The 25427-nt window shown below is 37.7% G+C and overlaps 5 protein-coding genes across 7 annotated transcripts; 3 read left to right on the top strand and 2 right to left on the bottom strand.

Moving 5' to 3' along the window:
• Nucleotides 1-5329: 5329 nt before the first annotated feature.
• LOC125500402 lies at nucleotides 5330-8157 on the bottom strand. 2 transcript variants are annotated; one of them, XM_048653338.1, is made up of 2 exons: nucleotides 7095-8157; nucleotides 5330-6979 (listed from the first exon to the last, which is right to left on the bottom strand). In XM_048653338.1, the coding sequence occupies exon 2, from the start codon at nucleotides 6580-6582 to the stop codon at nucleotides 5644-5646; it is 939 nt and encodes a 312-aa protein (XP_048509295.1). In that variant the 5' UTR covers nucleotides 6583-6979; nucleotides 7095-8157; the 3' UTR covers nucleotides 5330-5643. The 2 variants fall into 2 exon arrangements, with proteins under 2 accessions (XP_048509295.1, XP_048509296.1); XM_048653339.1 differs by having other exon boundaries at nucleotides 5330-6704; nucleotides 6788-8157.
• On the top strand, nucleotides 7810-13296 carry LOC105686904 (centrosomal protein of 290 kDa). 2 transcript variants are annotated; one of them, XM_012402149.3, is made up of 9 exons: nucleotides 7810-7938; nucleotides 9832-9932; nucleotides 10038-10260; nucleotides 10718-11056; nucleotides 11170-11372; nucleotides 11439-11594; nucleotides 11691-11979; nucleotides 12104-12232; nucleotides 12316-13296. In XM_012402149.3, the coding sequence occupies exons 2-9, from the start codon at nucleotides 9862-9864 to the stop codon at nucleotides 12601-12603; spliced, it is 1698 nt and encodes a 565-aa protein (XP_012257572.2). In that variant the 5' UTR covers nucleotides 7810-7938; nucleotides 9832-9861; the 3' UTR covers nucleotides 12604-13296. The 2 variants fall into 2 exon arrangements, with proteins under 2 accessions (XP_012257572.2, XP_012257573.2); XM_012402150.3 differs by lacking the exon at nucleotides 7810-7938 and adding an exon at nucleotides 9478-9767.
• A 494-nt stretch (nucleotides 13297-13790) lies between these two features.
• LOC105686918 (UPF0047 protein YjbQ) lies at nucleotides 13791-21453 on the bottom strand. Its single transcript, XM_012402187.3, has 3 exons — nucleotides 19655-21453; nucleotides 19256-19392; nucleotides 13791-19149 (listed from the first exon to the last, which is right to left on the bottom strand). The coding sequence occupies exons 1-3, from the start codon at nucleotides 19812-19814 to the stop codon at nucleotides 18934-18936; spliced, it is 513 nt and encodes a 170-aa protein (XP_012257610.1). The 5' UTR covers nucleotides 19815-21453; the 3' UTR covers nucleotides 13791-18933.
• Nucleotides 21454-21627: 174 nt separating this feature from the next.
• On the top strand, nucleotides 21628-23215 carry LOC125500403 (CLIP domain-containing serine protease HP8-like). Its single transcript, XM_048653340.1, has 3 exons — nucleotides 21628-21858; nucleotides 22139-22279; nucleotides 22366-23215. Exons 1-3 carry the CDS (start codon nucleotides 21780-21782, stop codon nucleotides 23073-23075), a joined length of 930 nt encoding a protein of 309 aa, XP_048509297.1. The 5' UTR covers nucleotides 21628-21779; the 3' UTR covers nucleotides 23076-23215.
• Nucleotides 23216-23457: 242 nt separating this feature from the next.
• On the top strand, nucleotides 23458-25183 carry LOC105686777 (CLIP domain-containing serine protease HP8-like). The gene is made up of 3 exons (XM_048653341.1): nucleotides 23458-23861; nucleotides 24148-24288; nucleotides 24369-25183. The coding sequence occupies exons 1-3, from the start codon at nucleotides 23783-23785 to the stop codon at nucleotides 25073-25075; spliced, it is 927 nt and encodes a 308-aa protein (XP_048509298.1). The 5' UTR covers nucleotides 23458-23782; the 3' UTR covers nucleotides 25076-25183.
• The last annotated feature ends 244 nt before the right edge of the window (nucleotides 25184-25427 follow it).

A 25427-nucleotide genomic window follows, 5' to 3' on the forward strand; every position in this document is an offset into this window, starting at 1 on the left:
AAATCCTGACCCAAAACTGCCAGCAGCTCGATCAAAACTGATTTTTATCCAAACATGTATTCGAAAAACAAGTGTTTGCTTTCTCGACAGAAATAAAAAATTAGGATCTGCGGTAGACAATGAAGAATATACGTATGGTCGAAGATAAGAGAAGTTATCTGGTTCGCATATGTCTATCACCGAATAGTTAGGCTTGCTATTCAGCCCATATTGCTCTCCATATAGTAATCCCATTTCAAAATTCAAATATTGAACCTGATAACGGCAGACGTTGTATGTAAAATTCACAGCCACTCGAAACTTCAGGGATGAGGCCCAAAGCTACCGTATGCACTGCAAATTCGACAGAAACTTCAAGATTCACCTCTCGCGTACAAAATTCGGATTTTTAATAGAACGATCGAGAAATCAATGAATATATAAAGAGGTACTTGTAAAAAGCAATAACGATCCGACATAGGAAGACCCAGGGCGATACATTCCACAACTCTCTGAATATTCAAGCCATTCGATTTTCCGTTTTCAATTCCCCCAAACTGTAATTGCAGATGAAATTGAAGTTCCAAATTTGTACTTCATCTCTCATTCCGTGACCTATGAAAGTCCGAGGAGGTGATAAATTACGCACGTCAAATCGGATGAATTTGAAAAATTTCGGGTGAAAATTCTTCACAATTTCACACGAAAGACTCGTGGTTAGATGAAATGTATTTGAAAACGCGGCGTACGAGTATGAGCAACATCGGCGTCGTGATAAACTTTCCGAAAGTTTCGCTGTTCAAATTTTAGTACACAGCCTCTCGAATCAAGGAAGGCTTTTTAACTTAAGGGGCGACAAGGAGCCAAGGACAATAAAGATGATCGAAGCATCTAGATAAGGCTGGGAAATTACTCGAGGCTCCCCCAAGTTGGTAACAATACTTGTCTCGTTAATTACGAAAGCAGCCCCATAAATTTTATCCTCGTATCTTCCACCCTTATTTTTGTCAGCGCGATCTATTCGAGCTTCTCGATGGATTTGCCATCTCCTCAAGGACCCTGGCTGAAAAAGAGATATTGTACATTTGATAGCTGAATTAAGACAAAACAACTCAGGGGTAGGAAGAGTATACCTCACTTCGTTCGAACGTAGGAAAAAAAGATAATTGAGTAATGCAAAGAAAATCTTCGCGAAGCAATATTTGTCGAGTGGAAAGTACTTCGTCTTTCGAAGGATGGATGAACTCGTAATCGTGGTCATAGCGAAAGATATCTTCGACCTTCGACGACTAGACACAGATTTTCGTGGCGTTTATTTCCAAGTATCAGACGATCAGCGTTGATCGTGACTCGAATGAACATTTCGACCAAATGGGTCCCTGGATTTTACCAGGAAAATACCGAAAAAAAAAATCGAATAAAAACGCCAACTTGGACTCGATATTATTCATTTTTTCTTTCTTTTTTTTTTACTCTTGGAGAACAAAGTATCACATTTTCTTTCCATAGTGACAAATGAAACTAGAACTACCAAGTCCGAAACAGACATCATGGGGATAATGTAGAAACAAAAACGCAACCGAAAATTTATTGTCACAGATGAATTGGAATATGAGCAGCTGAATCGTGTGGGATACGAAAAAACGGCACACGCATTAGAGAAACACTATCAAAAAAGTGAATCATCGTTGTATGTATCATAGGTTGGAGGGGAAAAAGAATTCCCGTGCGATGTACCCGATGAGAAATATTTTTCGAATTCGTTATCCGTGACGTTTCCCCTTGTAAGTCGAGAAACCAGACGTAGAGCGAAAATTTCTTCACACTGGTAACACGATTTGTGCTTTATCGACCTACATCAAGATCACGGAAGACGTCATGGGGCGGTGAACATCCCTACGCCCCAAACATAATCGAGACTCTACTTCTCTTTGTACCCAACTAGTCACCCGTGAAAAGTTCGGCGAAAGTCGACAAAGTGGTAAAATAAGAGGGATCAAAAATTCTGACGACGTGTGACAACTATCACTTTTCGTTGCAGCTTATCTAGTAAAAAGATACCTGCACAATAATAGAGAAAAACCTTAAAACTCGGTGTCCGAATATCTTTGAAAGAGTCGAGCTTATTTTATAATCTACTATTAGTCTTGAGAACATAACTTTGATCCCGAATGTAGTCTGATGAGATATCAATTCATTGTGAGTTTTCTCCAAGTTTGTCGGGGAAAAACACCGTGGAAATTATGAAATGATTCTTTTTTTCGTCAAGACGCACCGTTTCGGTGCATGTATAATTACATTGCGCTGTTGCTGCAGAACCCGCTTCAATCTCCAAACGATCAACCAGATATTCTCAACCCTCCGTTGGCAACGCATCGCGAATAATATTATCATCTGCTTTCATCTGATGAGCTGACCACGTAATGGAAAAATAGAAAATTAACAGAAAATTATCGACCGAAGGTAAATAACGGGGGAATAAGAAGAACAATTACTGATGAACATTTCGTTCTATGTAAATCAATAAAATCAATAAACGGAGTGCAGGTTTCTTCTACAAATTTCCGTAATTATTCGAGAAGGGGACGAAGGATGATCTAAGTTTATTTTTTTTACTTCACGTTTATACATAAATATCACCACTATGTTTGATGATCATATTTTCACAGATGCATCGTCACCAAAAATAAAGCTCTTTGAAAAATTGGATCAATTCTATTGGACACACCTTGACATACTCGTCGAAAAAGAGTATGTCGAGGTCCAAAAATGACGCCAGTTAAAAAATGGTAACCATTAAATATGGGGGAATCTATCGGAGGGCAGAGTACTCAAAAATCATTTCTATATTTGCTCCTTCGCACGAACATCTTACCATCAGCTTTTTTTTTTAGTCCAGTTGTGAGGTGTTGATCAATGGAACGGGTTCATCGTAGAAATAAGATTAAGGTTTCTAAGCTTCAGAATGTACAGGTTTATATTGACAAAGATTTCATACATCGGCTTTTCTAAGACCAGAGAGCAGTAATGACCCAAAATAATTGAAAAAGCGTCGGAGGATCTTCGACATTCCTTAATAATTGAAATCAAAATTGCAAAATGATTTGGTCGATCAGCGACCGCAGCATTGCGCGAAAAGGAGCGCGCAGTTTTTTTTAAATTGTAATGTGAAACGATCACGAAACTGACAACTCGCTTTCGTACATTAGTGGATCAGTAACAAGATTTCCCTTCCCCAGATCCAATTTTACCCCATTCTCGGATTGCATTGTACAAGATCCTCAAGTACTTTTGTATTGCGAGAACTGCTTTTCCCTTCAATTCTTGAATCCTAAGTAGTCGCTCGCGATAATCTCCAGATTCTTTGCAGTTAACCAATCCATCCAGCATAATTCTTGTTCCCTGAACAACGTTACGGAATGTTACGATTATGTTTGCCATCGCTTCTTCCTCAGCACGTTCGTTTGTAGCTAAAATCACTGGCGCTCCTTGCGCGGTCGCTCGCATTATAGCAAAATAAAAAGCTACACCGTTCGTAAACGATGCAATCACTTCAGGCTCGATAGAATCAACTTCGCGCTGTACTTTTCGCGGATCCGTTTCGTAGCTGAGTCTGATTGCGTCGTATATTTGATCGCTTCCATTGACAAATGTTCGGAAAGCCAAGTCTCTCATTTTTTCGATAAATACCCTAGACTTCGGTCGAATCGTTGCGAGTAAAGTAAAAGCAGGTTGGGCCGCCGTGGACCATGTAGCAAAAGATTTATCCTTGCTTTTTTGGATCGCAGCTTCGTCTTCTCTAGCACTTGGATGTCCATTTCCAGGTCCGTATTTCTTCAAAAATCTTATTGGTATACCGAACATGGCATTAAGACCTCCGGTCGCTCCGTTCCGCGATTCCTTCTCGGCCTTTCGTAACGCGCAGAAATTTGAAGTGTCTTTGCCCCCCGCGTCGGAATTGAAGTTCGTATCCCGGTCACCGTACGGATGACCACTGTAGCTACTGCCGTAGCTAAGATGACTTTGTGCAGAGAGCACGGTGACCACGAAAATGACGATTCCAATATCCATTGTAGGATGATGTGGATTTGGCGAACAGCACTTGCTAATATAGGAGCAATGTGTTTGCTAGTGATGTTGTCTCAAGTGAAGCATATTCGAAAGTATGTCGCAAAATGAAACGAGTACCTTCGTTGTTAGACGAGCCTCGATATTTGGTTTGACCTAGATGATGACGATCGTTTATTGGCTTTGAGAAAGTTTATAGATGGAAAGCGAAAGCAAACAGATGAACATAAGATGACTCCAACCAGAATTCCGTAAAAATTACTGGATATCTCTGGATGCTTTGCAGGATTTTTCGTCTCCAGACTGAACGCCACCCCATCTCCGTATTTCATTGTACAAAATCCTAAAGTGTTCTCGTATAGCGGAAACGGATTTCCCCCTAGCTTTTCGGATTTCGGATAAATATTCTCGACTTCCGGCGTATTGTTTGTTCTTAAGCACCGCGTCTAGCATGTACCTTATTGCAGAGAATACTTGACGGATCGATCTCATGACATATTTGATCGATTTTTCCTCGGCCCGTTGATTGGTGGCTATAATTACCGGCTCTCCCGGCGTGGCCTGTCGCATTGCACTATAAAACCCAGCGATACCAATTGAAAATAAGGCAAGCGTTTCAGGTTCGACGCGATCAATCTGGGATTGCACCTCCCTCGGATCTTCCATGTAGCCCAATCGGATTGCACGGTACACACCATCGATCGCGTCGCGAAAGATCGGGGTTGTTGAGTTGTTCATTTTTTGAATGAAATTATTAGCTCTCGGTTGAAGTTTCAGAATCGTGTCGAAATTGATCTTACCCGATTTCGGGAATGTCGTCAAAGTTATATCCTGTCCCGCTCTGATCGTAGGTGAATCTTCTTTGACGGTTGGACGTTCATTTACCAATGCATATTTTTTCAAGATTTTCATAGTTACGTCAAACATCGCATCGATACCTACTGTCGCTTCATCGGTTGCTGCTTTCTCAGCTTCTTGCACTTCGCAGAAAACCAAAGTATTTTTATCTTCACTTCCCGGCGTAGGTCTCTTACCGTTAAAGACACCTACTTCACCGGAATTCGGCTCCGCTGATTGACTACCAGACTTGTATCCTGTAGTTTGACCACCATATCTATTACAGCAGCCGAAATGACTTTGTGCCAAAATGGTAAAGACAACAGCAAAAGCAACCGAACAATACATTGCGTTGAAATAGTTTTAGCAAAGGGTGCCTACTTTATATAGCAGCGCTATGTTTGCTACTGACATGAGAACACATGCAATGCAACTGATCAAAGACCAATTTAAAATAATATTAGTGCTGTTGGAAAGACCTTAACCCTTTTCTCATTTCGTGCACATATGCGACGGTTCCATCGAACAAAAGGATTTATCAACGAGGCGGCCTTTATTACGTTATTGTTATTGATACACACATTCGCTTACTGTATAACGAAGAAAATGAACAGTTTTGTATCACAATCGGATGAATTACGAAAAGTTGATAAATTATACATATTCGTGAATCGAAGAAGGTTGTTTTACGGTGACTTTGCTGACACCGCTGATATTCCTTCTTCCATATTTTCTTAGGTATTTTTAGTTATATTTAAATCACCATCTCGATTCAACGGATTCGTCACAGGATTCTTCACATCCCACTTGGACGTTGGCCCATCTTCGAATTTCATTGTACAAAACTTTGACATGCGCCTTGGCCGCCGAAAATGATTTTTCCTGGATTTTCTGAACCTCCGATAAATACTGCCGAGTATTTCCCGAACGTCCTGTGTTGACCAAAGAGTCCAACATGTAACTTATTGCGGAAAAAACTCCACGGAACATTTTCATGATATTGATGAGCGATCGTTCCTCCGGTTGTTCATTTGTAGTCAAGATCACCGGTTGTCCTGGTGTAGCTTCTCGCATTGCGATGTAATACTGGGCGATGCCATTCACGAACGAGGCAACCGTTTCCGGTTGAATGGCATCGATCTCAGTTTGTACTTCCTCAGGATTTTTTCTATAGACTAATCTGGTTGCATAGTTGATTCCAGCGCTTCCATTGTAGAACATTGGAAAAGCTCTGTTCCTGATGCTCCGAATGAGATCTTCATATTCCGGTCGAAGTCTTTGAAGTATAGAAAAGCCAGCTTCGGCTGCCTTAGAAAAATACACTAGAGCTTTATTCTCGCTTTGTTGAATCGCAGTTTCATCTTCCATAGTATTGGGCGATCCGCCGTTAGGTCCATATTTCTTCAACAACCTTATCGGTGTGCTGAACATGGCACTGAGGCCTACGAGCACTCCGTCAAGTGTTATCTTCTCAGATTTTTTTATCGCGCAGAATTTTGAAGTATTTTTTGGAGTTTTTCCGAAATCGGAATTATCACCGTCAGGGTTGCTAGTTGTGTCATAATTCGACTCACCGGATTGACCCAGGGGCCTCTGATTTTTGGAGTTCGTATTCTGACCACCATACCTACCACAGTGTCCGAAATGACTCTGCGCGAAGATCGCGAGGACAACGAGAATGGCAATGGGACTATTCATTGCGGCTCAGTATAATCTTACCGAAAATCGTCAATCTTATATAGGCGCCCTATGTTTACTATCTATGTTATCCCAGTTGGAGTTTAGTCGAAGAACATTTCGTTGACAAATTAGGCTAGGACCTTGAAATTTACAAAAACCTTAAGCAAAATATATACTATTCATTAGCTCCAGAGGATCTACAATTGGATTGATTTTCACTTACACACAATTTTTTATCGAAACATCTCGCCAGCAGCGCATTTCTTCGGATATAGTTGTGATATGTAATCCGAATTGTGTGATGGCATCTCGTAAGGCTTTGCGGAGTTCAACCAGATATTTCTGAAATCCATCTTCAGCACAGCCGAAAAATACCCAGTCAAGGTAAAATCTTATCTGACCATGGAAGGCCATGCTGGTGGAGGAAATAGGGTAGTATCGAATCAAATGATGAAAAAAGAAGTTTAAAAAATCAGTTTCAATTCATTGCAACGTTAAACTAAACGGAATTTTTCCGCAGATGTTTTTACCTAGGTCACCCATCAATGTCTTATTCGGTATCTCCTGACGCATAGTGATGTGAAATTCTGCGATGGCATTCAACTATTCATCACGTTAAAATCGAATTTGCGCTGAAAAATGTTAACTTTATACTGGAATCGGACCATGTTTGCGAACAATGTTAGCATAGCTGCCAGACATTTCATTTTGGGAAAAAGTCATTTTGCGGCAGTACGACAGATCTTTGTAATTCGTACATTTTTTGAGTTCGTCTTTGTTACATTTGAATTCGAAATAATTCAATAAAGAAGAAAGAAAACTTATTTTTCCATAGGTACCTAGAACACATGAAATTTGGGATATGAATCTGGGCAAAATTAAGGAGATTCAAAATATGCTTCAGTTCAAAACCGTAGCGCTTGTTTCGCTTAATCGTGGTTCGGAAAATTCTGTCATCGTTCGAAAAGCATAAAAACTTCGCAGAAAGTGACCCAAATGATGTTAAATAGGTATATTCCACCCCTTAGCATCCCATTTATCAGAACGCCGCGTCGCGTAGGGATAAAAGTCTGCATTTCGTAATGGCCGATGAAACAAAAGAGGATTTGTATGACCGACGCTAGTACGCTCGTCATTTATCTTCTGTCTGATTCGATAGTTTGAAAGTGAATACGAGATGGCGCGGGAATAAAATGACGGGGGATACGTTTGGTGTTCATTTTTTGGTACGTTTTTTAAAAGACCAAACGAGGGGTTATCTAATGGCACAGCATCCAGTTCTTCTGGCATAGTTGAAGCCTGCAGGACGTTCAAGTAAAATTGCATTTGTTCAGTTTCTTCACAAAGAAAGGATCTTTCTTCTACAAAGTCAATGTGAGTATCGAACATTGTTCGTCCATAGCGCGATCATATTTGAATACTTTTAGAGTTCCCATCCGTCTAATCTGCAACAATTGACTACAATTACTGTGACGGATTGATTCATAATCGGACCGCATATTCGTCAAATTTCTCCTGCAAAAAATTTATATCGTAGCAATTTATAGAAATAAACAAATGAAGTAATTCTCTCAGGTGAGAGAGTATAAATAGTTTTCTTACACTCGTATATTATGCAATTGGTCGTACCGGGACAAACGAGATCATGAACCCCGATGAGTTAATCAGTGTCGATAAACTCAATTGTTGTTAATGATAGAATAAATGAATGCATAGCGCGTCTATAATTGACGCTATCTTATTGTCGGAATTGGACTGATGCAGTTGTTAGACATATTCGAGCTTGTTCACTCGAGTTGAATCAACTGGGCTAATTTCACTATACTTCATCACCGCGTGCAGTGCGTAAGGGTTTGATGGGTTTTTCTTTTTTTCCTCCTTTACGTCGATGAGATAATGTTCATGTTCGACAACGTTAAAGTTCACGCGTTAGTTGGTCAGATTCGCAATTACTAAAAATAAACGAACAACAAATTTCCCCGATATCTACAAATTGAAAGATAAGTTAATCTGACACTTCGTTCGAACATCCTGCATGGCGGAAAATATCACGTCCGTGATTGTTTTCGACGAAATTGAAAAATTTATAGAAATCTGAAGGCTCGAGAAAGAAAGAAATAAATAAGTAAAGATAATTCACAGGTCGGTGAAGGTATCGAAAGTTGTGAAAAATGATAAAAGTACCCCGAACACATTGGCATTGCATGGGCAAAAAGAGTTACATTATCCATATCTCGAGCATTGTCGATATCGTGTATCTACGCAGACACATCCATGTAATGTATGGCACATCTCACTGCACAGAGTATAAAGGCACAGATGCCTTCAAAGAATCCTGTAGCAGCAGCACATGGCCCTTAATGTACTAAGAATTATTATTTTACTTTATTACACGTCATCCGTCCGTTTGCTTCTGGAGTTCAGGCGTACAACGCACACGAAGTAAACTATAATATTGCACCCAACGCTGTCCCCAGAAACATTAGAGACGCTCGAGAGCAGTTCGGTGTTTTGCTCCTTGACTAGTTAGCTTTTAGAGTCTAAAAAGTTACTGAAATTAACAACACGTGCACATTGCTTTTCTTTTAAATACCATTCATTACGGATGTGTGAGTGTGTACATGGAAATGGAACGAAAATTTATCATAGATAGTTTAATAATTTTTCTTTTTTTTCAGATAAATTTTTGTACTCTGAACCTCACATACTGTAGAAATTTGATTGCGGTGTAACATACTTTGAGAATTTCTGGTATCTGATAGACTTATTCTTATTCTGAGAATGAGTGTATCAGATAACACGCTTTCCAGATTTCAGTATTACGCTCGAAAGCCGAAGAGTGTGTAATGAATATATTGGTAAATCAATATTCACTGTGAAAATTTCTCAGTAACCGATGATACGGTATCCATATAAATATAAATTTCGATATATATATATATCTATGTAACTGCGTATGAATGTAGGAATATATATGTTCATTGGGTTTACATGACATGTACATACGCATGTGTTCATATACAGTGTAAACAGAATACGTAAGGGTCATCTGCGGCGACCCAGTGAAATCTTATCTGTAGCAACACATAGCTTATATTCAATTGATCGTTCTCTGATGAGGATGTTATTGGTGTCATAAGGAGTCGATTTGTATTTTGAATAAAAAATGACGTCCTGCTAATAAGTCTTCCGTCTTCGCAATTGTATGTATTATCGTTGATGTGTCATTGTAATACTCAAATATTCTTGAATTTTCTCTCCCGGCAGTTTCAAAGTTTTGGATAGAGTCGAACGAAAATGGGTTACTCGGTAGCGGGAATTCTGTTACTGTTCCTATGCGTGGGTCCTTCGATCGCTAGAGAATTATGGTAGGTGAAACATGCTAACAATAAGCAAAAAAAAAAAAAAATCAAACTGACAACGGGATGGCTCGAATATCGAGTTAACGATTAATTTTCATGTATGTTTTCTAGTCCCGAAAGCGTAATTAAAGATGCCATATTGAGCCTCGCGCATATCATGAGAGAAAATAGTCAAAAATTGGATAGGCACGAAGCTAGAGAGCGCGTGTTAGGTGAATGGACGAAAAAAGCCGTGGGATCTTTGTCGAAAAAAATGTCAATCATCGACACTTCCAAAACACATTTAACAAAAATCGAAGATAGCATAGCTAGTATCCAACAATTAATTTCTCAGGTGAGTGAAAACTTATTCACGATATTTTGAAATAGTCTGAAAATTCACATTGGCGAACTGATGCATTTCACTCATGAAGAAAATCAAAAAATCAAATCAAAAAATGCACTGTACGGACACACTAAGAACATCTGAATGATGTTCAGCCCTACACTGCTGACAATGACTCGTATATTCACTTCTTTTTCCTCGGTTCATATAAGGCAATTCATGAATGCGTCTTCAGTTCATTAACCCTATCGCTGTTAAAGAGGCCGTCAACGCTTATTGCAAGTGAATTATGAATAATGAATAGAGATTATTATACATATAGTTAGAAATTTAGAATATGCTGTTTCCTTTCAGGCTAATGAATCGAGGAAAAAAAAAAAGAAAAATAATCAACCCTATGAGTACAGTTCAAAGATTGTGCGATTCTTTGTTTGTTCAAGTTTTTAATTTTTTGTCCCCTCTATAGAGAGACGAACGAGAGCGAATTCAGATACAAAAAACTGCAGACATGATAGAAAATTTGGAACATCGTTTAGATGCGCAGTTGGATGACATCAAGAATACAATATTTCAAATTAGTAAAAAACTTGAACCATCGCCCCCACCTCCAACTCCCGAACCAACTGTTCCACCAACTACTCCCGAGCCCGTTTCACCTTTAGAGATTCTGTCGAAATTAAATGAAACGGAAGCTCGATTGCTAGAACAAGTCGCCAAAATTGAAAATGAACTCGGTTCAATGGCTCTTGCAAATCAACAGGAGGCACTGAGACTAGGTCACAAAACGGAGACGGTATTTACCGAGGTAAGATTTATACACCGCGTGTATCCATAACGTTTTCGATGATTGTGCGATGAAAAATTTTTCATGTCTTTCTTTTTTAAAAAAAAAAAAAAAAAAAAAAAAAAAAAAACCAGGTACAGAATATCAGCAACCGACTCGGGGATGTTGAAATTATACTCGAGCAAATTCAATCGAACGATGCCAAAAATGAGACGGAAAAAAAGTCGGAAGAACCAACGGTCAACATCACGACGATTCTCGAGGAACAAGGGAAAGCACTTGGAAATGTTAGAGAATTAATGGAAGATACAGCGAACCGTATTCAAGACATACCGACGTGAGTAGATATAATATGAAAAATGGCATAATCTTCGATGTATCGTGTCGTATTATTCATTGGAAGGTTGTCCGAGGCTCAAGCTTTGCATAATGAGACGCAAGCTGCCCTCCAAGAAACAAAGCATGCTCTGGAAGAAATAATTGACCTTGGATTCAGTGGAATGACGACACGAGCGAATGAAAATAAAGAAGAAATCAAGGAGAGTATTGGAACGCTAAGGTGAGAATGACGGTTACAGTTTGTATCAACTCGCTGTCCAGAGATTTTTTCCAAAGTTCCGAAGATATTTTCAACAACTTTCCGATATTACAACAGATCCGATTTAGCCGATAATGCTGAGCGTGTTAACGGTAAGTTGAGCGATATCACCAAATCGCAAATAGTAATGGTGACAACTGCGGACACTGTACTTGACACGAGAAAAAGGGTCGAGTACGGACTTCACCAGATCCTTTTGGAAATCGGTGAACTCGTAAAAGACCAAAGTTTAACGATCAATAAAACTTTGAACATGAAATTCGAGGGAATTTCAAACGATATTATGGGGAACCAAACCAAGGCGCTCACAGGTTTGACAAATAAAATGGAACAAGAATTGAACCAGGTATAAGAATTTGAAAAATTTCAATCTGAATATTCAGCAGCTTCAATCATACCGTCTTTTAATGCAGAAAAATAATAATCGGAAGTAAAAAAATATATGAAATTCAACTGCCAAATTTTTCTAGGTTTGGCGACAGATAAATGTGATGTATCAACAAATGACTGAAAGTGCCAAATCACTTGAAAGACTGCACGACCAAAATGAGGCTTACGTGAATGGCTCTACTTCTACCATGGATGGCATGGGAAGCAAGGTGATAAAAGTGTACAATATCCCAAAAAGTTGTCGATGGATCTTTGCATAAAAAATTTCTGTTTCTTCTTTTTTCGCTTCCAGGTCAGCGATATAACGGAACGGATGCACGAGGTCGATTCCAACTTAAATTTCTTATTGGGTCGACTGTCTTTAGTAACCCAGGAATTTAATCAAATAAAATCAGGGCTAGGTGCAGCACTGGACAACATAAAAGCCTCATTTAAAGAGGTACAAAAGAAGGCTAATGATTTGAGTAATCCAGGACCATATGCTGTTCCCGATGATCATGTAGAACTCGAACCTCCTTCCTATGCACCAGACACAACACCTGATATAACAAATTCGATTTTTGATCTAACAGCAAATTAATTTTTAATTTCCTTTTTTGACTTCATTTTGACGCATCGGTATTTGTTGACACTTCGATGAAAATCCTTATCATAGACCGCATAGAAATAATGAAGAAGTGTCTTCCCATAAACCGAGACGATTAGATTTACCAAAGATAGGAGACCTTTTCTAAGACTCGTCCTACGAATTTAATTTAACAATTCATCTACCTTATTCATTTGACTCATTGATAAACAATTCGATTTACCGTTTTGCTGAAAGAGAGAAAAAAATCGGAAAAACATTTTGTGCACACAGTCGACTTTGTTATTAATAGGCCACCTCCTCCTCCCATCACCCCCCGTTCTTGTGTGTATTATGATGATTCAATAATAATGATGATGACGATAATAGTAATGGCTATAATAATTACAACGGCCATATCAATAATAATAATGATAGTGATAATGATAATGTTAAGAATGACGATAACGACAATCGTAGTAATAGTAAAAGTGGTGATGATATTATTATAATGAAAATAATAGTAATAATGACAATGATGATCGTGATGACAATGATAATCATAATGATAGCGATGCTGATGATAATAACATTATTCAAGTGATAATTCCCATCCATGATCTTTTATGATTATGTACGCGAGCATTTTTTTGTATTCCTACTTTTTTCGAATTAAAAGAAGAGGCCGCACTGTGACAATGACAAAAATGTTCGCTGTTCCTATTTCCCGACCTATTTTGGTGTTTTTTCGTACTGCAATTTCGAAGTTTGATCGAATAATGATTTATCTGTATGTATATTCAATACACTCGATGCATTCAACATACAATACATACAAATGAATTAATATTTAATCAAAGTTCGAAATTGCAGAATGGAAAAACATTAACACAAACCTTCGCAAAAATACGAAAATTTATTACTGCAATGATTCGCGTTCCGGTATTTGCGGCCTGGAGAATACGCATACTTGAATTTGTCGCAGCAAAATTACGTACGTAGAAACTGAAATTTTATCAATAATCTCAGCTCTCATAGGCGAATTTCGGCAATTGGCAATCTCTCCCAGAATTACCCTACAGCACGATATGTACTTCGAATAATCATACATACAGAACGTAGCGCCGAATAAATCCTGTCTTTGTTCCTCGACCAGTTCAGCAAAATAAAAGAAAAAACAGACGAAAGAATTAAGTTATCGATTCATCGGTATAATCTTGGTATTTTATTATAATATTACTATTATGTATATTGTATAGGGTACTTCATAACAAATATAGGGTTCTCAAATTTATATAATAAACACCGGTCGAAAAAATTTTCTTCATTCAATCTGAGACACCACTACTTGTTGGTTGCTGTCGTGTTTTTCATACGCAACTTTTGCATACCTATACATTAAATTATTATATTATATACATGGATATGTTTACGTGCATGTATACATAGTATGACATATTACAATATATACACATATATATGTATATAATATTATACGCCTGCACAAGATTATTATTTCACCTTTAGTCCATAAATAATCGACTGTAACTATAGATTACAAACAATGGGCATTTTTTTTGTATACACACATATAAACAATACGTGACCATGTATACATATAAATAGGTATATACATGTACATATCATGATATAGAATTATGACCTGTATCGACAAAAAAAACGAAAAAGAAAAAAATAAAAAATAGAAAAAATGTCATATTTTACAAATACCTATACGATAAAATGTATACTATTGATTTTATATAACAGATGTGCATCATTATTTCATTATTATTATTGTTATTATTATTAATATTAATATTTCTTTTCATTTCTCAATGGGTATACTTGTGTTTCGGGTTTAGTGAAGCTTGTTTCTCTTCTGTCATGTTTTATTTTTCTCATTACTCTATTTTCCATTTCGTTTTATATTTTTATTTTTTTTCTGACGGGATGTGTTAATTGGCTAGTGACAAAGTTATAATATAACTCACGCCCGTCAATCACATTCTAATAATATAATAATTATTAAATGGTAATTTTAATTTAATCTTTATAGCTACTTAAGTGGTAATATTTTTATTCATTTTTTTTCGTTTTCCTCTCGATTTTTCTTGCGTGTAACTTTTACCTCACACATTATTTATATATTAAGAATGTTCTTTTTTGTTCTATTCTTTTCAATGTTTGTTCTTTTTCTAAAGATCTTCTTGTTTTCTGTTTTTTTTTTACAATTTTTTTCATTCATTTTCTTGTGAATAATAAATTAATAATATTATTAATTAAATAACAACGCGTTTTATTCTATCATTTTACATAATATTAAGATCTGCAATTTTACTGCAATCAGTTCGGACGAGCGTGTTTTTTTTCTTACATTTTTATATTGTAGTCAATTTCCTCAATGATTTTGCGAAAAAATATTTTTTTTTTTCATAAATTCTTACGCGGATTGGAAACGTATGATAGGAACGATTATCGAAGTGAAAATGAGTTGAACGATAAAATAACAAAGAGGAAAATAACAAAAACACGATCGTCCAAACACTGTTTCATATAATTTTACAATAATTAAAATGTGTTTTTTTTACATAATAAATCTACGGAACCCACTATATTGTCACCTTCCGACGATTTTTGTGTGTCATATTGTTTTTTTTGCCCTATGATTATTATACATTATATTATTTCAATTTCCGTTATTTCAATTTTCGTTTCTTTCAATAATTATTTTCTCGAATGTATCCAAAAACTTTCGAAACATCCACGTACAAGAGTTGCGTTCTGATATATTTCTCTTCCGTTTTTTCAGCTTTCACGCCCTTGCCAATCTATTTTATTATTAGTTTTTCTTTATGTACAGCAATTTAGTGGTTTGTTCAATTTTTATCATCGGTAATGTTATCAGTAATCATTACCCACTATATTAGGCTTACACATATTGACTGGTGAATTGTGTAAGTAGCAAGTTCTGTTCTTTTTTTCATTTTTTTTTTCGTTTTCTTGCAAATTTACGTTACTTACGAGTTTCAGTTCTGCTGTATCTCATAAAAAAAATTTCTTTGCTTTCCGTCTGCGATATTTCTCATGTATTCTCCATTCGGACTCCTATTCATCTTTCGTTTGTGATAACAATAATCGAATAACTTGGTCACAACGTGTTGTATTGTTTTTTCATTGTTTTTATTAACCACTAATATTATTTTAATTAATATTATTATTTTTCATTTTATTGTTAACATTATTATTATCATAATTATCATTATTTATTCACGTAATTATTACTATTATTATTATTATTGATAGTATTATCATTAGCATAATTATTATTTTTTTATTCCTATTGTTATTATTAGTATTATTATTACTGTTATTATTATAATGATTATTGTTATCATTATATACTAAATAGCTAATCGTTATTATTCACAGATATCTATATTGGTATAGTCCTTCAATTATGCTATAGGGGGAAAGATTTCTTCAATCTTTTAACAAGACATCGAAAATTCAATAAAAATTCAAGCAACGCACCAAATTTACACATCCCTAATTGTTTAACGATAAGTTTCATACCGTTCGTTATATTGTTTATTTGTATTTTTTTTTGTATTTTTTTTTTCAATTTTCTTTTTTGTCTTATGATTCGTTAATTAATATCCAAAAAATTCTTTTTGTACGACGCTAAGAACAGTGACTTTTTTGAAAATCGTAGCACACATCTTTTTATACATAATCCTATGATCAGCTTGACAAAAAAAAGTCGGATTATAGTATTTCTATATATTATAATAATATTATCAGAAATTTTAATGAAAAATCTTTTGTTACGACGGATCAAAAAAGTATGAATAAAATTCCAACAGTCTTTTTACTACAGAATAGGGTTTTGCAATAAAAACCGACACGTTAAAAAGGTTTTTTAAATGGTACGGAAGAGTTTGCTGCTCGTATCAATTATTAGGACCTTCGTATTCTAAAAATCATGTAAGACAACAAGCTTTTTGGTGATATCAGAATGCTACTTTGATAATTTCACTGTTTTCCCGTTCACTTTTATACAAGGCCCTGAGGTTTGAAAGTGAATAACTAAGAGAGTCTTGCGTGAATAATTTTTTTTTTTTTCAATTTTTTTTAATTAGCAGGCAGAAGTTGATTGAGGTTCACCGATAAGGATTGCCTATTTTCGTGTATAATTGTGCAATAATCTAAATGAAAAAAGCCCCTCAGTTTAAGTTAATTGCTATTAAAGCCATTGGACATATCTTAATCATTATGGTAGGTACTATAAAATAGCTTATTACAAATTTGTGCTTCTCTATGACTAAAGCTATTATTTTATTTCTTTTTTTTTTTACATCCGTGTCGATATACCTAAAAAGTTAACGGAGCACAAGAAACAACAAAAATATTTATTATATTTGTGGCAATGGCATTCGACATATAGTCGGTGTGCGCCAAAAATCAATAGTTTCAATAATTTACGACAATTGAAAAAATTCAACAAACCTCCATGGCCACGTTCAAACTATCAACACGCTTTGATACAGCCGATATAGTATCTATTTTGAACAACCTCCTGGCATGAGGGAATTGATTAGAATTATTTGACGACAAATGTCATGTCCTTTATCTTCCCAAGAAGTGCCTACAACTTGTGATCAGTATTCATTATAGGATTCAGGATTCAAGTACAGCTCAGGCTTCATACATGTCATGAAACTGCAACTCTAAAACTGTTTCCTTGCAAATATATTTGTGTGGCAAAATTCAAACACTACAGATACAACGAACCTAATAATGATTATTTAACGCATTTAGATCAAAGTTATGACCGACGTTTGGAGAGTTTTCGGTTGTTTTTTTTTCACAACTCAGGATTATAGAATGTTATTCATATGATCGTTTGCTGATCCCTCCTTTTTGTTTTTCTTTTTACAGATCAATCTCAACTGCTTTGTGAATTGTTATACCGCTCAGACGGCAATTTTTTACATACTGCCAATCGCAAATATTGTCTCTCTCATCAATGAACATCATACAATCTCTTGTGATCAGATTTTCATCAATGAAACACAGGCTGTAAACCTGTACGGCTATAATAAGACTCTATTCGCCGCGTAACATATTTCGACACAAATAACATTATTATTATAATATATTGATCATATCAAATTGAGCAGTGAGGATGTCATCGACGTTTAATATACAATTAATGATCATTGTTGGCTGTTTTAGCAACAGAAATAGTCATAAATTGACGAAGTGATTGCTCTTATTTAGATGAATTTTTCTTGTAAAATGATGTGAACAAAAATGATCCAAAAGCCATGAACGACAGCTTGTTATTAGTGTCACATAATCAGGCATGCCAATATGTATGATTCTTAATACAGGTACAGTGGCCATATGCAATTTGAATTATTATACAGATGAGAGACATTTGCGTACCAAATGAACTATGACCGCGTGATGTTTTTTTATCTTTTATTTTAGCCACGCACATTTTGAGCTCCTCTATTATTTAATTTTTTAACATATTTTTATTCTCAGATATTATTTCGTCTGTGTTAACATACTTTAAGTTGAAGCATTTCCAGTAATTTTAATGGACGACCATTTATAATATGTGTATACGAGGAGGAAAAATGGCTAAGACCGACCATGGACGTAGTGGTACTTGAAATCCGTTCAATTGTATGTAGTTCCGAATATTAAACAAATCATCGACTCACTGAAACAGCTCAATGAGACCCCAAACTTTTATCACTACTGTCTCAAAAATGCGCATATAACAATGAAATGACTAGAACAATGCTGTACAGCGATGATGCGAAATTGGAATGATGTTGGAACGGATTTGATTGAACGTTAAATTATTGTACCAAAACGCAGCAGGTTGGTTTTTACTAAGAGTACGAAGCAGAAATTGTCAATACGTACATTGAATTGGTGATCGAGGTTCCCACAAATGGATGAGAGAGGGGTAGGCATATATTGAAATAATCACAAGCCTGCACCCATCAGCCTGTTTGTATGGGAATTGCGCTCATTAATGAGACATAACTGGATAGTCATGAAATCAATATGAAAATCACGAATTCCAACGGAACGAATAACCAGGATGACTAGGTTTCAAAACACCGATACCCTCAGTTTTCAATTCTCTTCCGAGAGGACCGCAACCACATTAATGTTGGACAGTTGCAGAATCAGATATTGTCTGCATTAATTCTCACGTCGTACTCTCAGATTTCAGCTAAGGTTAGGCGGCTGCTAGCTCGAATTGCTAGACGTGGATATGCGCAGCTGTAGATTGCTGCGCCGTCGGCGGTGAGAGTGGTCCTAGCTGCTTGTAGAAGCTATTGGGCTAACAGGGCTCAAAGGGCTCCGCGCGGAGTCCCTCAAGCAGCCAGTCAATGTTATAACCAATTTTCTACTTCCTGCATGATCGCGATGCTCGCAGAGCCAAACTCCTTGCCACGTACCCAACGCCAGTTTCCCATCCGTTATTGGAATACTTAGCGAGGAGCCCAAAAAACACGCCTTCACGTGGGCTGGCTGAAATTTCATTGTTTAAAGCCAAAATCCATGTACCACGCCCAAGTAAGCAACGGACAGAAATACCTAGTAGGCTATTTCATTTTAACATTCCATATTTACACACCATGTCATCAGGGCCCTCGCAGCTATGCCTGTAAGGCATACCTTCCGGTACAATTTTGTTGAGCATCATTTCCATATCGTCTCTCACATCAGGATCCCAGCTTTCGTTCAGTGCTAAGCTAGCCGATGTGTGAAGAACTATAACAAGGAATCTAGATATGATGAAATATTCCAAACACTTGGTACTACGTTACAGCTATGAACAATGTAGTTGAGTCGTTGCATTTTTGTCTGGTTGTCAACGAGTAATGAGATTCTTATGCAGCAAGGTTGAATATGAGCTCGGATAAGACAAGTAGCGGAAAGTGCGTGATTAACATGATACGATTCATGGGTCAATTGCAGGGTCAGTTCGGTTGCGATAGTGAAATATAATCTGATTGAGCAAAAAGTTACTCACTTTGTATATGACATAGTCCAACGGAGAATTGGCAGAGCTCAGGAATCTGTCTGAGAATTTCTTCGGTCACCAGGTGTACCCCTCGGTGTTGAGGCCTGAGATTAATTTTCTTTTGAAACCAAGCTGATCCAATTTGAATGCCCCTGTTCGACGAAGCCATGTTCTCGGCACGGCCGATGGCAACAAGTCGATTATGTATGAAAATAAGCGTCACCACCACAAAAAGGGTAATGAAGGCATAAATCACGATTCTTCACTATCACTCAGGGTGATCTGCATCCTTGTTTTTTTCACGACTGTCACAGAGCCCTAATTTTACCTCGGGGTATACGTGTAAGGGTGCCCCGATTCGCGGCTACGAGCAACTAACTAAGAATTCCTTCCACATTATACGTTATTTGATTCAATTAATAGCGTAGGTATAACCCGATTTAAATTCGTGCATAAGAGGAGTCAGTCAGCTGTATTAACTCGACTTTACTTTACGTAGGACTCGTGAGTCGTGATCGCGATGTCGCGACAAGGTTAGAAAATATAACGATTGACTTGACGTGCACCACTCCTCTTGAGCAGCGCACACTTGCAAACCAATCGCGAGTTCCACTGCTGCCAAAACATCGAATCGGATAAAAGTCAGAATTTCATTTCTCGCGACGACAATTTACAGAAGAATAAAATATCTCAACGCGTATGTATTTTCGATTCGAAATGTTCTCGCTCTCGATGATGAGTAGTATTTAATTACAATAAAGACTAGTGAGGATTATTGGTATCTTGTGTATCTACAATACGTTATCCCTACAAATCCGAAATCCATTCATTTCAAGCTGATCGTAAACCTTCGTGTTCCTCAAATCCATTCCACTGATTGGTTCGGCCATATTCGGATGAACTTCCAATAGATTTGAACTACCCCGCTGAATGTCGATTTCAAGCTAAACGTTGAAATCGTTGACTGATGATTGCTACTGAAATATATATATCAGTAATCATCAATCAAAATATCAGTAATATCATTGAGTGAAGAATATCAGGGCGTTGATCGGAAAACATACAAGAACTTTTCGAACAAGCCAATTTTCGTAAGCCCCCGTGAGCGTATTACACACGCAATACGTTGCATCCTCGGCATGTTTCAAAATTTATCATCGCGGAAAGACCGTCACAAGCCATCTGCAAACGTCTATCGCTTCCCCACTCCCGCATTTCAGTAAAATCAAATCTATTCGAGAACATGTAGAAAAAGAATTTTTTGTCCCAATGAGCAAAACGCCAACGAACCGACTCACAATAAGCAAAGCGATTTCATTGATCAAATAAAATTTTTACTTCGAGTACGAGATAAAAATAAAAGTTATTATTATATTTTCCTACCACCTGTCTACTGGATTCTGCAAATTTTGTACCGGCTGATAAATTTATCGTGGTTTTAATACGACTAAAGAGTCGATACAAGTCGTTTGTCCGGTTTTTGTCCGGTCTTCTTCGTCTGCCCTGGTAACGGCATAAGGAAAAAACATTGAATGACGACATCGTTTTACTCCATCCTCCGCCCAAGAAATGTTCAGTAATAATCGGAGACATGAATGACCACGATTTGTAATTAGTAATTACTTATGTTATGATTCGCCTCGATGTATAGGTAAATCATTATGTATATTCAAATGAAAATCGATACGAAGGATCGTTGATCAAGATGGATTGGCAACCAACTCGTCGATTATTCCATTACCTGATCTTGCACAACACTGTTATAGTTTCAACACGGTTGCAAGGCTATTCAAATTAAAAGTAAGCAATCATTCGTGAATTTGATTATTTCAATTCAAATTTGAAATAAACGCTAAACATCCGCGAATCTATCAAATTTCTATATCGTGCAGGGCGACAACTGGCGAAGTAGGAGTATATAAGACACCTGCTGACCTTGCTGACCTTCAAAACGAGTATAAAATGCCTTCACCAGTAAATTTGCCAGTCCAAGTTCAGAATCTGAAGAGGGATCTCGGTTTCTCCCAAGATACGTCGTGATCTGATACAGAATTAAAATTCACGTATTTGATTTAATTCTTGTTGCTGGTTGCGCAGAGTTTTCACTTCACCATTTCAATATACATGTGCTAAGATGAATCGTTTGCGCAGTGTTTCCGTGCTGCTACCATTTATGCTGGTCATTCTTCACTCTTTTTCGACTGTACATTCGAGTAAGCATTGGCAAAATTAATCGCTCTGGGCGATATGACGTCGTATACGAAATAATAAGTTGTTTTTCTTTAATCGAGTGATCGCTGACATAGTTTTTCCTGCGATGTGAAATGAAATAATAACTTCATTCAAACGCAGGTTTTGTCCGCATCATATTACATCGGATTTGTCAAATACGTATAGATACATTATATAAAGTAATTAGTTGCGAAACGAGTAGATCAATCAGTTCTGATATCCACAAAAAATATACTTAACTAACCATAATATTTAACGCAGACAAAGTTGCTACCTGGGATCTATCGTCGAATGAACTTCTCCCAAGTTACTGTGGGAGAGTTATAGAGAGCAGAGTTGGAACGGATCAAATTGTACACCCGAACACTCACCCGTGGACAGTTTTAGTGGAGTATGACACGGGTGAATAAAAAAATTCATACAATTATTGCGAGACGGGTGAAAATTGAAGAACATATCATTGTACTTCCTGTCTTCGGAATTTTCAGCGCGTGGCAAGAAAACTCCATGTAACGGAATCCTCATCAGTAAACGTTACGTGTTGACGGCCGCGCACTGCATCTTAGGTGCGACTTCGTGGACGTTGTCCGGTGTTCGTTTCGGCGAGTACGACAGAAGTTCGGAAAAGGACTGTGTCCAAAACGATTCGGATTCACAGTGCTCGGACGATCCGGTGAGCGTCGGTATCGAGGAATCGATTGTTCACGAGGGCTATCCAACCAAACCGAGTTTCAGTCAGATCAACGACATTGCTCTGATTAGACTATCACGCCAAGTCAATTTCACCGAGTACATAAAGCCGATTTGTCTTCCCTCGAACGCTTCGCCGAGCCTGAAAGATCCCGTCGTAGTTGGTTGGGGTGCCGTAGGCACGCAGCATGACGCCGATGTCAAAGCTAGTTTTGCGCTCAAAATAATAGACTGCGAAGAGTGCTCGGAAATCTACAAGAATCATTCTGTCGCGATCGACGGAGATCTGCAAATTTGCGCTAAAGGTGAACGGGAAAAAGACCTCTGTAAGGGAAGCGGAGGCGCACCCTTGATGACGTTGGACGGCGATAGTCGAGATGGCGCAAAGTGGACCGCAGTTGGACTTGTTTCTTTCGGCACATCGACTTGTAATTCCGAAACTTACCCTACAGTTTATACCAGAGTATCTAGCTACGTACCTTGGATATTATCCAAGATTAGGGCTTGAATACTTTGTTCAATTATTTCTAACAATTTATTCACGTTTCGACCTATGTGACAATCATACGAGTATCCACGCCGTTATTTCATATTTGTATTTGTAACATGTCATTTTTAATCGATTCCCAATAAAGCTTTCCTCCTGTATTGAATGTGATGTAATAAGATAATCTCGAATGATAAGGTTCTTTCATTGATTCGGCGTCATCTACCACCGATCATATGCAATATGACCTGCTCAATTTGAGCTAATTCTTGTTTCGGTACAAAAAATTTCCGAAAGTTATTCCTAATTTCCAGAGACAACGTCGTACTTCAAATACTTGCTCCAACCAGGGAGAAAACATTATACTGAATCATACCGAATGTTTCGTACTGTTGAGAAAAAAAAATTCTTCCTTCTTTTGGAATTCGATTTTATGCAAATTAAAGCTACGAACGGATCATTTGTTGATTTCATACTGTGCAGAGAAAGAACTGAGAAAGCGTAAAGGTGTACGATTCTTGCAAGCTCCTGACCTTGGAAATGACTATAAAACGACGTTATGGCTACCATATTTGCTAGTTCAGGTTCAAAATCTGAGACAGCGTCTTGGTTTTTCCGAGGATACGTCGTTACTTATCTGATAAACTTGAAATAATAATATCTTGTGTTATCTCTGCAACAATTTTCGTCGCTGATTGAACAGATTATTTTCTTCAACATCACCAGGCATGTTTTGTTCCGGTAGTGATTCCACGCTGCCAGTGTTCCTCCTCGTTATTCTTCACACGTTTTCAGCTGTACATACGGGTAAGCATCGTGAACCATCGATTTCTGCCGCTCTCGTAACCAATGATATTTTCAGTTTCAATGATAACAGTGCAATCGAAATGACCCACGGCGCAACGTAAATGCCTTTTCTTAGCTAGTATGTTTGTTTCTGAATGTTGAGTTGAAAATATACCGTTCTCCGAAGGTTACTATACGTAAATCCGTGACCGAATAATTACTTCGTATTCAAATTGCCCCACGGAAATAACCGGTTCTGTGTACAGTTGACGGCTGAATTTATAAATCACAGAAATAATTAAAACAGGAAATGTTGAGACATGGGATCTATCGTCAAATGATCTTCTCCCTCGCTACTGCGGCGAAACTGATACCAGCATATCCGGATTAGATCGATCGATATTATCGTTAAGCTACCACTGGACGGTTCTTCTGGAGTATGCCACGCGTAAGTAAAAACTGCAACGATGATGCAAGTACGACACTCGTCGAAAATTATACTCAGTTTTGGTTAACCGTTTTTTATAGCTCAAGGTAAAAGAACTCCATGTAACGGCGTCCTGATCAGCAAACGTTACGTGATAACCGTCGCGAGTTGCGTAAGAGGTCCGCCGAAGACTTGGATATTATCGGGTGTTCGTCTTGGCGAGTTCGATACAAGTACCGAAAGGGACTGCGTAGGTGATCAGGATACGGGTTTGTACTGTATCGAGGACACGGTGACCGTCGATATCGAGGAGCAGATTGTTCACGAATATTTCAAAAGCGACGGAACTCCGATCAATGATATCGCTTTGCTCAGACTGTCCCGTGACTTCAACTTCACGGAGACCGCAGGTCCTATTTGTCTTCCTCCGAATGCTGCGCCGAATTTACAAAAACCCGTCATCGTTGGTTGGGGCACAGGAGGCTCGGCGGTGGTCAGTGACCGCAAAGTTACGTTTCCACTCAAAATAACTGACAGCGAAAAGTGTGCGGCAATTTACAAAAACATATCAATAAAAATTCCCGATACCGAAATATGCGCCCAAGCACTTCAGCCGGGACAAGATCTCTGTCGGGGAAGTTCGGGCGCAACCTTGATGACCTTGGATCATAGCAAGGGTGGCAGGAAGTGGAACGTCATCGGTCTCAATTCTTTCGGACCGACGGCTTGCGATTCGGATGTTTTCCCAGGAGTTTATACCAGAGTTTCTAATTATGTGCCTTGGATATTATCCAAGATGAGAGCGTGAACATGCTCACAATTACAGCTCTGCTCCATTGATGAACTTTTGAAAGGACGGTGAACATGGATCTGGTTTTTTCATCGTTTTTAATAAAATATTTCTCAACAAACCGCACCCGATAAAGATTTTCATCTGATTCGAAATGTACCTAAAGTCAACGCATGTCGAGCCCATTTTCTGACATGTTAAAAATATTTTTGCTACTCATTTTCAGTTAAAGAAACAGGAAGTAGCTGCTCTGTTTGAAAATACAACGTTCGTACTAGCTTGATTCAAATTCCGGGATATGCTGACAATGAGCGCCGGAACGATACCGTCAGCCATTCGAATATATTCGTAGTCTGCAGTTTCCCAAGCT

This window comes from Athalia rosae, chromosome 3, assembly GCF_917208135.1.
Source record: "Athalia rosae chromosome 3, iyAthRosa1.1, whole genome shotgun sequence".
Classification (NCBI taxonomy): domain Eukaryota; kingdom Metazoa; phylum Arthropoda; class Insecta; order Hymenoptera; family Athaliidae; genus Athalia; species Athalia rosae.

What these genes read in the sequence shown, in the direction of transcription:
- LOC105686777 (XM_048653341.1), top strand. Translation starts at nt 23,783, where the DNA reads ATGTTTTGTTCCGGTAGTGATTCCACGCTGCCAGTGTTCCTCCTCGTT. An exon ending in GTTTTCAGCTGTACATACGG is followed by an intron (nt 23,862 to 24,147) that starts GTAAGCATCGTG and finishes TAATTAAAACAG; the next exon opens with GAAATGTTGAGACATGGGAT. An exon ending in TCTTCTGGAGTATGCCACGC is followed by an intron (nt 24,289 to 24,368) that starts GTAAGTAAAAAC and finishes CGTTTTTTATAG; the next exon opens with CTCAAGGTAAAAGAACTCCA.
- LOC105686918 (XM_012402187.3), bottom strand. Translation starts at nt 19,814, where the DNA reads ATGGCTTCGTCGAACAGGGGCATTCAAATTGGATCAGCTTGGTTTCAA. An exon ending in TGGACTATGTCATATACAAA is followed by an intron (nt 19,393 to 19,654) that starts GTGAGTAACTTT and finishes TCCTTGTTATAG; the next exon opens with TTCTTCACACATCGGCTAGC. An exon ending in GCGAGGGCCCTGATGACATG is followed by an intron (nt 19,150 to 19,255) that starts GTGTGTAAATAT and finishes ATGAAATTTCAG; the next exon opens with CCAGCCCACGTGAAGGCGTG.
- LOC125500402 (XM_048653338.1), bottom strand. Translation starts at nt 6,582, where the DNA reads ATGAATAGTCCCATTGCCATTCTCGTTGTCCTCGCGATCTTCGCGCAG.
- LOC105686904 (XM_012402149.3), top strand. Translation starts at nt 9,862, where the DNA reads ATGGGTTACTCGGTAGCGGGAATTCTGTTACTGTTCCTATGCGTGGGT. An exon ending in CGGAGACGGTATTTACCGAG is followed by an intron (nt 11,057 to 11,169) that starts GTAAGATTTATA and finishes AAAAAAAACCAG; the next exon opens with GTACAGAATATCAGCAACCG. An exon ending in GAGAGTATTGGAACGCTAAG is followed by an intron (nt 11,595 to 11,690) that starts GTGAGAATGACG and finishes ATATTACAACAG; the next exon opens with ATCCGATTTAGCCGATAATG.
- LOC125500403 (XM_048653340.1), top strand. Translation starts at nt 21,780, where the DNA reads ATGAATCGTTTGCGCAGTGTTTCCGTGCTGCTACCATTTATGCTGGTC. An exon ending in TTTTTCGACTGTACATTCGA is followed by an intron (nt 21,859 to 22,138) that starts GTAAGCATTGGC and finishes TATTTAACGCAG; the next exon opens with ACAAAGTTGCTACCTGGGAT. An exon ending in TTTAGTGGAGTATGACACGG is followed by an intron (nt 22,280 to 22,365) that starts GTGAATAAAAAA and finishes CGGAATTTTCAG; the next exon opens with CGCGTGGCAAGAAAACTCCA.